The 13,115-nt window shown below is 44.6% G+C and overlaps 1 protein-coding gene across 7 annotated transcripts in view; it reads right to left on the bottom strand.

Annotated features, from left to right (window-relative positions):
- Positions 1 to 13,115, bottom strand: part of FER (FER tyrosine kinase) — a 275,704-nt gene that overhangs the window by 102,729 nt on the left and 159,860 nt on the right. For all 7 annotated transcript variants that reach the window (XM_088477673.1, XM_088477672.1, XM_088477676.1 and 4 more), the window contains 3 exons: positions 12,964 to 13,020; positions 10,037 to 10,152; positions 8,412 to 8,506 (listed from right to left, as the gene is read on the bottom strand). In XM_088477673.1, coding sequence (XP_088333799.1) covers positions 8,412 to 8,506; positions 10,037 to 10,152; positions 12,964 to 13,020 — 268 coding nt within the window. The remainder of the gene's footprint in view (positions 1 to 8,411; positions 8,507 to 10,036; positions 10,153 to 12,963; positions 13,021 to 13,115) is intronic.

Below are 13,115 nucleotides of genomic sequence, written 5' to 3'. Positions count from 1 at the left end.
TCCTTAACTGGCACATAAAGTTTGTCATATAAAGTATGTGAAAGAGGTTTTCGAAGGTCACATTTGACAGCAAAATGCTTTCTCCACAGTGGCCTCTATGCTGCCACTGCCTAGGAGATTGATCTTACTAAAAGCTTCATCAAATTCCAATAAAGGTTGTAAGAAATTACTATTATCAATTTAACTTCTGTCACAGCATCTTGAATGACTTCTACCCATCTTGGTATCAAGAATGACAGACATTAAGTTGACTGCCAAACAACAAGACATAATAAAGACAAAAAACAAACAAAATAAAAATATGTGTTCACTGTATTTTTTTAAACTAAGGCCCTCATTCAGAGCCATACGCTCTGAGCAGAGCGCACGCTCTGAATGAGGGCCGGGCTCCATTTTCATGGAGCGTCCTCCTGGACGCTCGTATAGCTGTGGGTCACCACCCACAGGCTATACGAGCGTGCATTTTGATGGCCGCGATGGTCGAGACCATCGCGACCATCGAAATTGCGAGCCGGAGCCTGCGGTTGAGGTTTTCAACCGCAAGCTCCGGAGTGATTTTGGCTCTATCAGAGCCAAAATCACTCCCACTGACATCACTAGTGATGTCAGTGGGCCGGCTTCTGACGGGAGGCGTTCCCGTGGGAACGCCCCCGTCAGGGAGGCACGCCCCCGGCACGCCCACCAAAGGGGGCGTGCTGTCAATCAACATTGACAGCACGACCCCTTTGATCGGACACAACGAGCGAAGGACTTTCCTTCGCTCGTCGCGTCTGGCGCATGCGCACGACGGAGCTCCCTCCGTCGTGCGCATGCTCAGTGCATAACATCGACCCACTTGCGAGCGGACAGCCGCTCGCGAGTGGGTCTGAATCAGGCCCTAAGTTCTTAAGAAAACTTTAACAAGGAGGCATTATAGATGGGAGTTTTATTGGTTTAAGCCTTTCAGGGGAGAATCCTTAACTTTAGAGAGTTTCTACAAAAACAAAAAAAAAAAAACGAAACATTTTTAAAACCCACCTGAATCATTAAGACTAAACAGCCTTTTAACCGCACTGTGCTAAGGAAGAACACAGTCAGATGAAGAAACCATCTGGACATCTTATTTCCAATAAACTGCATCCCTCAATGCTCTAATTACAGTAGAAACCGATCAAACTAAAAGGATTTACCTTCAACATTCTCAGCATCTGAAATCAAAATTTAACTTGCCTTGAAGAATGGAACCATCTTCTGCAATATTGGAACAGAGTTCCACATTTCTAAATTTAAATCTCTCTTTCTGTATGTTGGTGCTTGCACAACACACTGAGCCGCAGCTTGTGTTATTTGTGTATCCATCAGTAGAGGTAATTGACCTGTCAGGAGATGTCAACTGCAGAGAAGTAATCAGCCTTATGACTAGATTAACTGGAGAGACTCAACCACTTGCTTTAACTACAAAGATGCAGCTTCATGGGGCTTCCTGAACTGTGGGCTTGATTAATTGTCAGTACATCTGAATATACTCTAATTAACAGACATATTATCCAACTTTAGATAAGTTCTGATCTAGTTTCATGGGTCAAAACCAACAGTGATTTAGAACACATTACCATTTGGTTAAAACATCAAAAATAAGACTTATGGTAGACTTACCTTTGTTAACTCTTTTTTTTCAAAGTCCATAGGGTCCACAGGGATACCATGGGGGAAATGTGGTTGGAGTGACACAGGCACCAAACATTTAAACTTTCAGCTCCCAGGATGCCTCTGGTTTTCCTCCACATATACCCCGCCCTTGGCCATAGGCATTCAGTTTTGTAAACAAGCCCAAGACAGGAGAAGGAAGAACAATGTACACCAGAAACACTCTCACACAAGATGAAGGAATCCGTGACCGAAAGAAAAACTACCCAATGCAGCCAGGTGCATCAGGGTGGGTGTCCTGTGGACCCTATGGACTTTCGAAGAAAAAGAGTTAACAAAAGTTAGTCTACCATAACTCTTATTTTCTTCTACAGGGTCCACAGGGATCCACAGGGATACCATGTGGATATCCTAAAGCAGTTCCCCTAAGGGTGTGGACGCTCCTGAGCAGAAAGGAGAACCCGCCACCCAAAGAAAGCATCCTGAGAGGCATAAGTATCAAAGGCGTAGAACCCAAGAAAAGTGTGGACAGAAGACCACGCGGCTGCCTTGCACAATTGCTCAGCAGAGGCGCCACGACGAAACACACATGATGGTCCCACAGAACGGGTAGAATTTGCTTGGAACAGGGAGATCAGCCTGTGTGTACACCTTAGAGATAATTATCGAGCCAGAGTTTGTTTGTTAGCTGGCCAGCCTCGTTTGTGAATACCATATATCACAAAAAGAGCGCCTCAATTTCTAAGAGAGTCTGTACGATCCACATAGATAGAGAGAGCACGAACCACATCCAGGGAGTCTATAGAAAGGTCTGAAGACTGAAAAGCTGGAACCACAATCTCTTCATTCACATGGAAACGTGACACTACCTTAGGAAGGTAACCTGCCCGTGTACGGAGAACAGCTCTATCCTGGTGAAAAATCAAAAAGGGGGAGCGACAAGAGAGCACTGCCAAATCAGGGACTCTGCATGCAGAGGCGCTAGCGAGGAGAAAAAGTGTCTTCGCTGTCAACCATTTAAATCTACTGAGTCCAGAGGTTCAAATGGGGGAACTTGCAGCCCCTTGAGAGCCAAGGACAAATCCACGGTGCTACCGGTGAGACAAAGGGTGACGGAACTTGGAAAACACCCTGTAAAAAAAAATTCTAACATTTGGCAAAGAAGCAATCCTTTGCTGGAACTAAACTGACAACGCAGAAACCTGTACTCTCAGGGTGGCCAGATGGAGACTGAGGTCTAACCCAGCCTGGAGAAAAGCAAGTACCCCGGAAACCCTAAAAACCTTAGGGTCATACTTTCTGTGGGAACACCAATGACCAAAAGAATTCCAAACTCTGCAATAGATGCGGGCAGAGGAAAGTTTTTGTGCCCTACGCATCGTTTGAATCACAGAGCTGGAGAAATCTTTGGCTCATAAGATGGAAGACTCAAGAGCCACGCCGTCAAATACAGACTGGGTGTCCAGATGCAGGCAGGGATCCTACGCTAACAGATCCGGCCATAGAGGAAGACGAAACGGAGTGTCTATGAATAGATTCCATATGTCAGTGAACCAATGGCATCTGGGCCAAACAGGAGCTACTAGTATCACTGTTCCGCCATCCTGCTTGAAATTCCTGAGGACCCTTGGTAGGAGGGAAATCGTAGGAAAGAGATATGCCAGCTTGAAATCCCATCTCACTGCCAGTGCATCCACGAAGGCAGCTGAGGGGTCTCTGGTCCTGGACCCATACCTGCGAACCTTGTGATTGTGACATAAGGCCATGAGGTCTACATGTGGTATGCCCCATTTGTTCACCAGGAGTTGAAAACCCCCCGGGTCAAGAGCCCACTTTCTGGCATGTATGTCCTGACGACTTAGGAAGTCCACTTCCCAGTTGAGGACTCCCGATGCAGAGATAGCTGGAAGATGACGTTCTGCACAGATCAGAATGTTTGTCACTTCCCTCATGGCTACCTGACTTTGCGTGCCTCCTTGATGATTGAGATAGGCTACTGTGGTCACAGACTGGATCTGGACCAGCCTGCCTTGGAGCAGGTCCTGTATTAGGATGAGTGCTTTGTATACTGTGTGCAGCTCCAGGATGTTTATGGGCAAGTGATTTTCCTGATTTGTCCATCTTCCCTAAAAAGTATGAGGACCTGTCACCGCCCCCCATCAGAACACACTGGCGTCCATGGTGAGGAGCACCTACTCTGGAATCCAAAACGAACGACCCTTGTCCAGATGAGCCTTTTGTAGACACCACAAGAGAGAGAGATGGAAGTGAGAAAGATCCTTTGTGACTGTATTAGGGGATACTGCGCATTCCATCGGGAGAGGATAAATTACCGCAGAGGCCTAAAGTGAGACTGAGCATATCCCACCATATCGAAGGTGGATAACATTGACCCCAGGACCTGCATTGCTGATAGAATGGATTCCCTTCACTTGCGGAGGAATTTGCATACTCGCAATAACAGGGCTGAAATCTTGTCCTCTGGCAGAAATACCCTTTGTGCTTGAAAATCCAAAAGTGCCCCCAGATGTACCATCTGCTGTATTGAAGAGAGAGAAGATTTCTTCCAATTGATGATCTAGCCGTGCGTCTGTAGGCAGGCAATGGTCAGTCAGAGATGGTGTTGCAGAACAGCTGGAGACTGTGCCATTATCAGAAGGTTGTCCAGATATTGCAGTATTCTGATTCCCTGAGGCCTGAGGTAGGCAGTCATAACCGCCATTATTTTGGTGAAGACCCAAGGGGCCGTTGATAGACCAAAGGGCAGTGCCTGAAATTGGTAATGTTATTCCAGGACAGCAAACTGTACAAATTGTTGGTGGGATGGCGTAACAGGCGCATGCAGATACACATCCTGAATGTCCAGGGAAGCCATAAAATCCCCAGGTTCCATTGCCAAAATAATTGACCGAAGAGCTTCCATACGGAACTTGGGTACACGGATAACTTGTTGAGGGTTTTCAGAATTAGAATAGGGCGATGAGACCCATTTGCTTTCTGAACCAAAAATAGATTGGAATAATAACCTCTTCCTTGTTGACCCACAGGAACCTGGAATATCAGCCCTGCATTCAGCAGGGAGCAAATGGCCCCCTGGAGGGCCAAGGCCTTGATAGAATCTGATGGGGGAGTCGTGCAAAAAAAATTCTGGGGAAAATGCCTCCAGAAAAGTGAGGGCTAAGCCCTGAGAGATCAGACGACTGTTGTTGTTTGATGCCAGTGGTCCGCAAATTGAACAGGTTTGCCTCCCACCCTGGGATCCCCCAGGAGGAGGCCGATCCCATCAGGCAAAGGGTTTGTCGCCCGGCTTAGAGGCTGGACGTCTGACCAGCCAGAACCTCTTACCTTGCTGCTTGATGGTCCTGCGAGAACTAGACGGTCTGGAGGAAGACTGTGCTTTTGCTCTTCCCTGAGGGCGAAAGGACCGAAAAGAAGACTGCCTAGACTTTGATGTAGCTGTTAGTGGCTTATCCAATGCAGGTTTGCCATCATCTTATCCAATTATGCTCCAAAAAGTATGTTTCCATAAAAAGTTAAGGATCCCAGAGCCTTCTTGGATCCTGTATCTGCTTTCCAGGACCTTAACCAAAGGGCCCTACGAGCAACAACTGAAACTGCCGATGCTTTAGAAGCCAGGAGCCTGGCATCTATTGCGCTTCTCCCAAATAGGAGGCTGCTTCCCGTATATGGGAGATATAGGACAGCCGTTCTCTGGTAGCATTTGGTAGAGTATCCTCCAATGCCCCCGTCTTGGATACCAAAGTCGCAGCCATAGCTGGCCGAATAACAGCTCCAGACAATGAAAACACTGACTTAGGACATGTTTCAAGTTTTCTATCTGTAGTATCTTTAAGGGAGGATGCAGACGATATAGGCAATGTAGCACTCCTGACTAAATGTGTCACATGAGCATCCACAGTAGGAGGGACTTCCCACTTAGTACATTCAGTAGGTGGAAAAGGATATAAAGATGCTAATCTTTTTGTAACATGGAACCCTTTATCCGGGTTACTCCATGCTTCTTCCATAAGTTAGTTGAGCTGCTCAGACACCTTCTGGTGATTAAACACTGGAACCCTAGGTTTAGGAGCTGGCTCATCATACTGTATATTTAGGATTGATTTGACCGCCCTCACCAAAGAAGGGACATCCACTGTCCTCCTCTCCTGAGACAGACTCTGGAGAAGAACTTTAGGCATCATCTCATTCCTCTGATGATGTGTCTGAATCTACATGGTGAGCAGACTGATAAAATGATATTGTCCGCATAGGTGCTTTAGTGGCTAGCGGTCTGCTCGCTTGCAACATTTATTGAAACGCAGCAGCTGACTGTGCTATACTCTGACTTGAGTGGGCAGAAATATCCATCCAGGAAGGATGTACAGGGGGAAAAAACATAGCAGGCTGGAACTGCTGTGGGTATCCCATTAAAGGAGGCAGCGTGGGACTAGCCAAACAGTCCACTAGCTGCGTTATAACCTGAGACAAGGACGACACCCAAGATGGCTCCTGTACAGGAGCTGTTAGACTGGATTGGTGAGGTGGTTCTTTATAACAAACAGCACACAAACCATCCTGTATAAGGTCCTGAGGGGACAAGCCCATACCGGGGCACCAGTTTCCTTTTTTTCTTTTTTTTTTAAGACATAATAAAGTACGTGCAAATGTGACTGCCTTCACAAATAACAATAAATGTGAAGCAAAATTTGAAAAAAAAAACACACAAAAAAAGAAATAATATTCCCCACACATCTATAGCAAAGGGTTGAGGAGAAATCGTAGTGATAGTTATACCTGACAGTACAGAAAATCAAGGCAGTAAATACCGTAACACAGTAGAGCTAGCAAAATCACATACAATGTATATATAAATTATACTTGCAACAGGCCCTGAATCAACTATGCAAAAACACAAGGCTTGGTAGGATTGTGAGCACTGTATAACCTGGCCTCTGGGGAGAGGTATACAGGGAGACTAGACCCAAACCTCCAGAGACCAGCAGCTTCACCACAACAATGATCATAGTCGCTGTGCGTCTCATACATTGAGGAGGGTAGAAGGAGCAACCAAGCGAACGAAAATCTCAGTTGGATCGGCGTCTGGGCTGGGGGAGAGCCTACCTTCCCCTATGCTGTAACAACCCCCAGGTGCGCTGGCCTTATACATGGCCACCGCCACTGTCCCTGACACCAGACTGACTTGCCCCAGTGGTCTAGTGGGGAAGCGGAAGCAGCGGTCGCCCCACTACAGTGACCTCTTGCAGGTCTCCAACCGCCGGAGGTAAGGACTGCCGCGTTTTTTCCCGCGAGCGGAGAACCACCTTACCTGCGTCTCCATGCTTCCAGCTGCAGTCCCAGGTCCAAGCATCGTCGCTAGCCAAGCTCCGCTGGTGCCTGCCAACATCACCAGTCTGGTTACTGATGTTGCGGCGCTGGCGGGGGTAGGAGGAGCAGCAGCACAGGTGTCCTTTAGGATGCTTAGCGCTGCTTGCTCTAAAGTAAAATAAAATGAAACATAAAATAAAAAGCTTGGGACTGCCTGAGCAGTCCCCGTTATAAAAAGGTGTGTCTGAAGCCTGCCGCACCAAACTCAAAATGCCTGTGGCCAGATGCGGGGTATATGTGGAGGAGGACCGGAGGAATCCTGGGAGCTGAAAGCTTAACTGTTTGGTGCCTGGATCAGTCCAACCACATTTCCCCCATGGTATCCCTGTGGATTCCTATGGACCATGAAGAAGAAATGACATAATAATGCCACGCAGCGCCCCAATATCACATAATAATGTTACACAGTGCACTCATATAATTTAATGATGACACACATTGCCCTGAACGTGTTTGGCGGGCCCCAGTACCGCACTGGCTGGCTTACTGGCTTCACTCTGCATCCTCCCACTGTCTGCGAGGTGGCAGCCTGGGAGCGAGGAACAGTCTACAAACTATTTGCCACAATACACTTGTATTCAATACAGTGTTTAAACACACTTTTATTAAGGCAAATGGTTTGCAGACTGTCCCTTGTAAAAACTATAGTAAACTGAATTATACTATTACAGGGGTGGTGAACAATGGCGAAGCGTCCATCAATGGATGGTTGACGCATTGAGCATCCCTGAATGAAGACTGTTTAAGTATTTGATGCATGCACTCACAAGACAACTGCAAAGAAAAGCTACCACCAAAGCTACAATACCTACATCACAGTAAGCCTGTGCTCTTCCTGTCAGCTTTATATATAGGCTGGCATAATGCCATTTAACATTTGTACAGCAATAATAAAAGAGGAAAAGAATACTGTATTTTAAAGCCTGCCACCAGCTCTTCTCATTGCCGGGCATACAACCAGTGTAAGCGACGGCTCTGTGATGTGTAAATGTCCAGATCGCACTACAGACACATTTGTCCACGCCCAGGATAATGGTGAAACAAAAAAGCAACTTTATATCTCACTGCTTAATCTCTTCACGTGAAGACACGGAGGGTTGAGAATGCAGAGTAAAATAAACACTAATTTGGTCCGATAAAGCAGAAACAAGTAAAAAATCTTAGAAAAGGAAACATCACTGGCTGAGAACAATGAAACATTTTTGGTGAAGCTGCCGAAGGTGTGCGTGGATTTAGTGGTCTGAAATGTAGAAAGCTATACCCACTGGATGAATAGCTGCCAAGTGCAACCAGAACAAAGTATATCAAATACACAAACATTTACAGGTATGTACAAATTATTATGCATATATAACCTGTCTGCTCTACATTCCACATGAACGTATATAAATAAAACTTACCTGGCACAAGTTCCATGACAATGTAAATTGGCTGTCTTTGCGTGCATACTCCAATAAGTTTAACAATATTGACATGGTCATACTGCTTCAGTATTCTGCACAGATAACAAAACAGAACAAAGTACATAGTCAGTGGATAATGAGAATTATTTTTCTTAAAAATTAGACACCAATGTAGAAAGTGTACCAGTCACCTAAGCACATTGTATGCAGAGTTTTGTGTGTGAGCTTATCAGTCCAATAACACCATTATAGCATAAGGCATAAAATTATCTTAGAAATTGATTAACATGCATACTTTAAAATGCAGTGGCCACTTTGTATAAACACTTTTTAAATCAAATATGCATCAAGGTATAGCATTTAGGGTGTCTTCCCCCCTTAACTGATGCAGAGAACGAGCTTATGCCATGACTCTGTGCTGGTGGATCAGTCTACCCTAACAACTTCAATAGAGTTTTACTGCACATGTGTTCCCTAGAACTCTAGATAATAGCTATGGACAACTCACAGGTTATTTGTTTTCACATACACTGTTTTCAGAGGAATTGTTGTGTGTCAACCAGCTCTAGTCTTCAAGTAATAGGGGGTTTCCTGGGGGCAACACAATTTATTTTCTACTTTGTAGTTAATTTGGACTATGTGATAGTCATCTAAACACAGAAAACCCTTTCAGGCACAGGCTGAAGTAAGAGCTTGTAAGATTTCAAACAGAAAATACTTGGTATTATTATTTCAAATTGGCTGGCTTGCAAAGCAAGATGAGATTATCAGGATAAATGGTTAACTCAGTTTCTCACTTTATGATTACTGTAAAGCTGGGTACACACGGTACGATGTGTACCCAGAGATGCAATCAAGGATATGACGGCTGACATATCGGGCGGTCCCCACACAATGGACCATTTAAATGCATTCAAATTACATCATGAAGTATTCTGAGACTTGTTTACTGCGCATGAAATAAACCCTTAGGTTAGCAAACATTATGCTACACAGGCTATAAGTAAGGACTATCAAACTGCCTGTTCAATAATTGTTAGAATGCATCCAGACATTGTAAAATTTTGCACTGCCTTTGTGCCCAGAGTGACGTTCATATATACAGATGTGTCCACTCACGGCTATCCTCCATGCGCTACAAGTCGCGTTACACAACGGGTGAGCTCTATGTGACTCGGTAGCACCAGGCGACTTTTCCCTTCAAATGCATCTTATTGGCAAAGCTATGTGAATAGGACGCACAAGCAGCTTCTGTTGAATAAAATGACTCGCAGCATGCCTATGTTCTGTGTGTGACTGCGGGTGTATCTGCATGCGAAATGTTACGTTACAGTGTCAGCGGCTGTAACACTGTAACTTAGGGTTTCGCATGCAGATGCACCCGCAGTCGCACATAGAACATAGGTATGCCGCGTAACGTTTTAATCAACAGAAGCTGCTTGTGCGTTCTATTCGCATCGCTGTGCAAATAAGATGCATATGAAGGGAAAAAGTTGCACGTAAAGACGCTCAGCACTACCGAGTCACACCACGGAATGGCGCGACTAGAAGGGCTGTTTAACGCGCAAGGAGGATAGATGTATGAGAACACATCTGTATGTAATAATTTCAATTAAACCCACCTGGCTTCAGATAAAAATTTTATTTTCAGTTCCTGAGGAAGGTCTTCTTTGCATGTTTTCACAGCAACTGGTGTTTTATCTTTCAATGTTCCCTTGTAAACTTCACCAAAGTTTCCCTGTATTAACAAATTTAATTCATAACCAAATTAGTGTAAAATCAGAACAAATAAAACACAAAATATAAATGGCTTAATAGGACAAACAGAGGAGGTAATGTATATGCATTTTCTATCTCTCCTGTGTACTTCATCTGAGCTGGAAATGAGAATGATTTGTAAAAAGACGAGTGTGATGCAGTGCCAGACATAAAATAATATATACTTGATATCTATTCGTAACCCTGTTAAATTTTTGCTTGCAGAAGTCAATCAAAAAGCATCAAATTACAAAAAAAAAATAATTGGTTTTCCTATAAAAAGCACTAATATGTCAAATACTATAGAACACTACAAATTAATGGCATCCACAAAGGAAAGTAATAAATATAATGATCAGAAAAGACCTGAACTTAGTGTAGCTGTAAAAAATAAAACAAATGTTGTTGTTTGTAGACTACTACAGAACATATTGCACTGTGGCCCTGATTCAGAGCCAGACGCTCTGACAGAGCGCTCGCTCTGAATCAGGGCCGTCCCTCTGAATTTAAGAGCGGCCTCCACAGCTATAGCGAGCGGCCAAAATGATGGTCGCGATGGTCAAGACCATCACGACCATCGGGCTTGCGATGAGACCCTTGCAGTAGAGTCTCGTTGCCGCAAGCCCTGGAGTGCTTTTGGCTCTATCAGAGCCAAAAGCACTCCCACTGACATCACTTGTGATGTCAGTGGGGCCGGCCCCAGACGGTAGGCGTTCCCATGGGAACGCCTCCGTCTGGGCAGCCACACCCCCGTCACGCCCACCAAAGGGGGTGTGTGCTGTCACTCACCATCGACAGCACGCCCCCTTTGGTGCGAGACCCATAACGACGGCTTGGCATGCGCACTTGGCCAACATCGACCCGCTTGCGAGCGTTCAGCGTATGCGAGCGGGTCTGAATTAGGCCCTGTGTTATGAATCAAACTAAATATTCAAGCACTGTTTTTATGCATTTGAAATCCTCTAAATTGGTGGGGACAGCGATAACTATTGCCAATCATATCATTAGAATGATCACAGCAGCACTAAGAATTCCGAGATGTATCGTGCCAATCCCAATTGAGGCAGTAAAGTGAGAACACGGCTGAATATGACGGGCAGTGTCATCATGTGGTTGCGGAAAATAAGAGGCAAGCAAGAAGACAGAGGGCCTGATTCAGAGCCGGACGCTATTTGCGCTCGCTCGTTCAGAAAAAGGGGCCGGATATTTAAATAGAGCACTCGCTCTTTGCGGTCTGTTGACGCCTCTATGTCTGAACAAGCAAACGAAACATGCGCTCGCTATTTTTAAAAAAACGCCCCCTGGCCGCTCGCATCCTACATCATCTCCGCTATTTATTAGATTAATCGAGTACATCGAAAGGCGTATGAACTGCTCGCAGTGCTTGTGGTAGGATTTTCCTACAGCAATCATGCGAGCAGTTCAGGCTAAAAGACAACCAAGTGACGTGGTCGATGACGCTGCTTTGTTAATTATGCACACCCTTAAAACGCCCGTCTTGACCGTTTGGCACGCCTGCGTTCGGATCTCCACTCCCCGTTTTCAAGCACCTTCCCCTGTTACCACCCACAAACGCCTCATTCTGTCACTCAAATTAGCAGGCATTCGCTATTTTGCGAGCACACAATTTCCGTCCGCAATGACTGGTTCGCGCATGCGTATTACAACCCATACGCATGCGCAGTTGTGCGAACATCGCTCGGAGAGAACGAGCGGCTGCTTACGAGCGGCTCTGAATCAGGCCCAGAGATCGGTACATGAAGGAAAGGAGCAGTGTTGCCTCAGAGGACATTGTAGCAATATAGGCTGCTGTCAAATGGATTCTAGACAAGTGTGGTGTCAAACATACCTCTGTGTGATTATATAGGAGACAAAGTTTATAGATTTAAGTAGTTTTAGTTTACAGGAAATGAACAGTTGTAAGTGGGAAACAGTCTAAAATATATCCGCTCCTTTGCAGTGTCTAGCACCAAGGTTTCAATAATCTATATATCCATAATGACTACCTGTGAAATTCATATTGTAGAACACCGGTATAGGATGGAGATGTAAGCCCAGACTACAAGCTGTTCAAAGTCAGTCAGAAAATCAGTGATATGTAGAGATTAATAATGTCACCATTGTCAGAAAGGTAAGAAATGTACATTTTTATCTTTTCCAAGCTCCGGTAGTCATATGTAAAATGAAAAAACACATAGTGCGCCTATTATAGCAGAGAAACAGACCCACACAATTCCTTTATATCTATCACAGCCACTATAAGATGACCCCTTACCAGTTCTCTCTCTCTCTCTCTCTTCTCCTCCTTAATTTTTCTTCCTCTCATTCTGTTATTTCTTTCCTAACTTTCTTAAGGGTTCGCCACACCTTATGCCCTCTCTTCCCTCCCCCTTCCCCTCCTCAGTGTAAACCTTGTCACTCTCCCGGAGTTTGGATTATGGTTTCTATAAACTTTCTGTAATGAACATCCTGTTACATTTGCATTGCTGTCTTTCATGTATACAGTGATCTTTCAATAAAATGTTCGGATAAAAAGATAACCCCTTACCACTGGCTCATATTTTCTACTGTATAATAAAAATATGCTCTTATGGGATTCAACATTATACAAAGGTTTCTAGAGAAATAAAAATTTAGATTTTGGACAGTTCCTTACAAAAATGTAATCAGGGAAACCAACTGATGCCTGCAACTCAAGGACAGAATCCTATCTACATTTTGTACCGCTGACTTACATGAGCAAGCATTTACAACATTAAAAAAAGTCTGATCTATGAGGCCATTTACCTACCTTGCCTAATAATTCTCCAAGTGTAACATCTTCATGATTAAGAATCCATTTTTTATCCTGCAAAAAAGCAGAAGAATAAATAAATAATATCCTCCTACACTACACAAAAGTTTTCTTAAGCTTGGGGAAAAAAAACATATATCACAATTAGC

This window comes from Taudactylus pleione, unplaced genomic scaffold (assembly GCF_031769625.1).
Source record: "Taudactylus pleione unplaced genomic scaffold, aTauple2 ptg000202l, whole genome shotgun sequence".
Taxonomy (NCBI): Eukaryota; Metazoa; Chordata; class Amphibia; order Anura; family Myobatrachidae; genus Taudactylus; species Taudactylus pleione.
The sequence above is the reverse complement of the archived record's forward strand: the minus strand, read 5'-3'. Positions and strand labels throughout refer to the sequence as shown.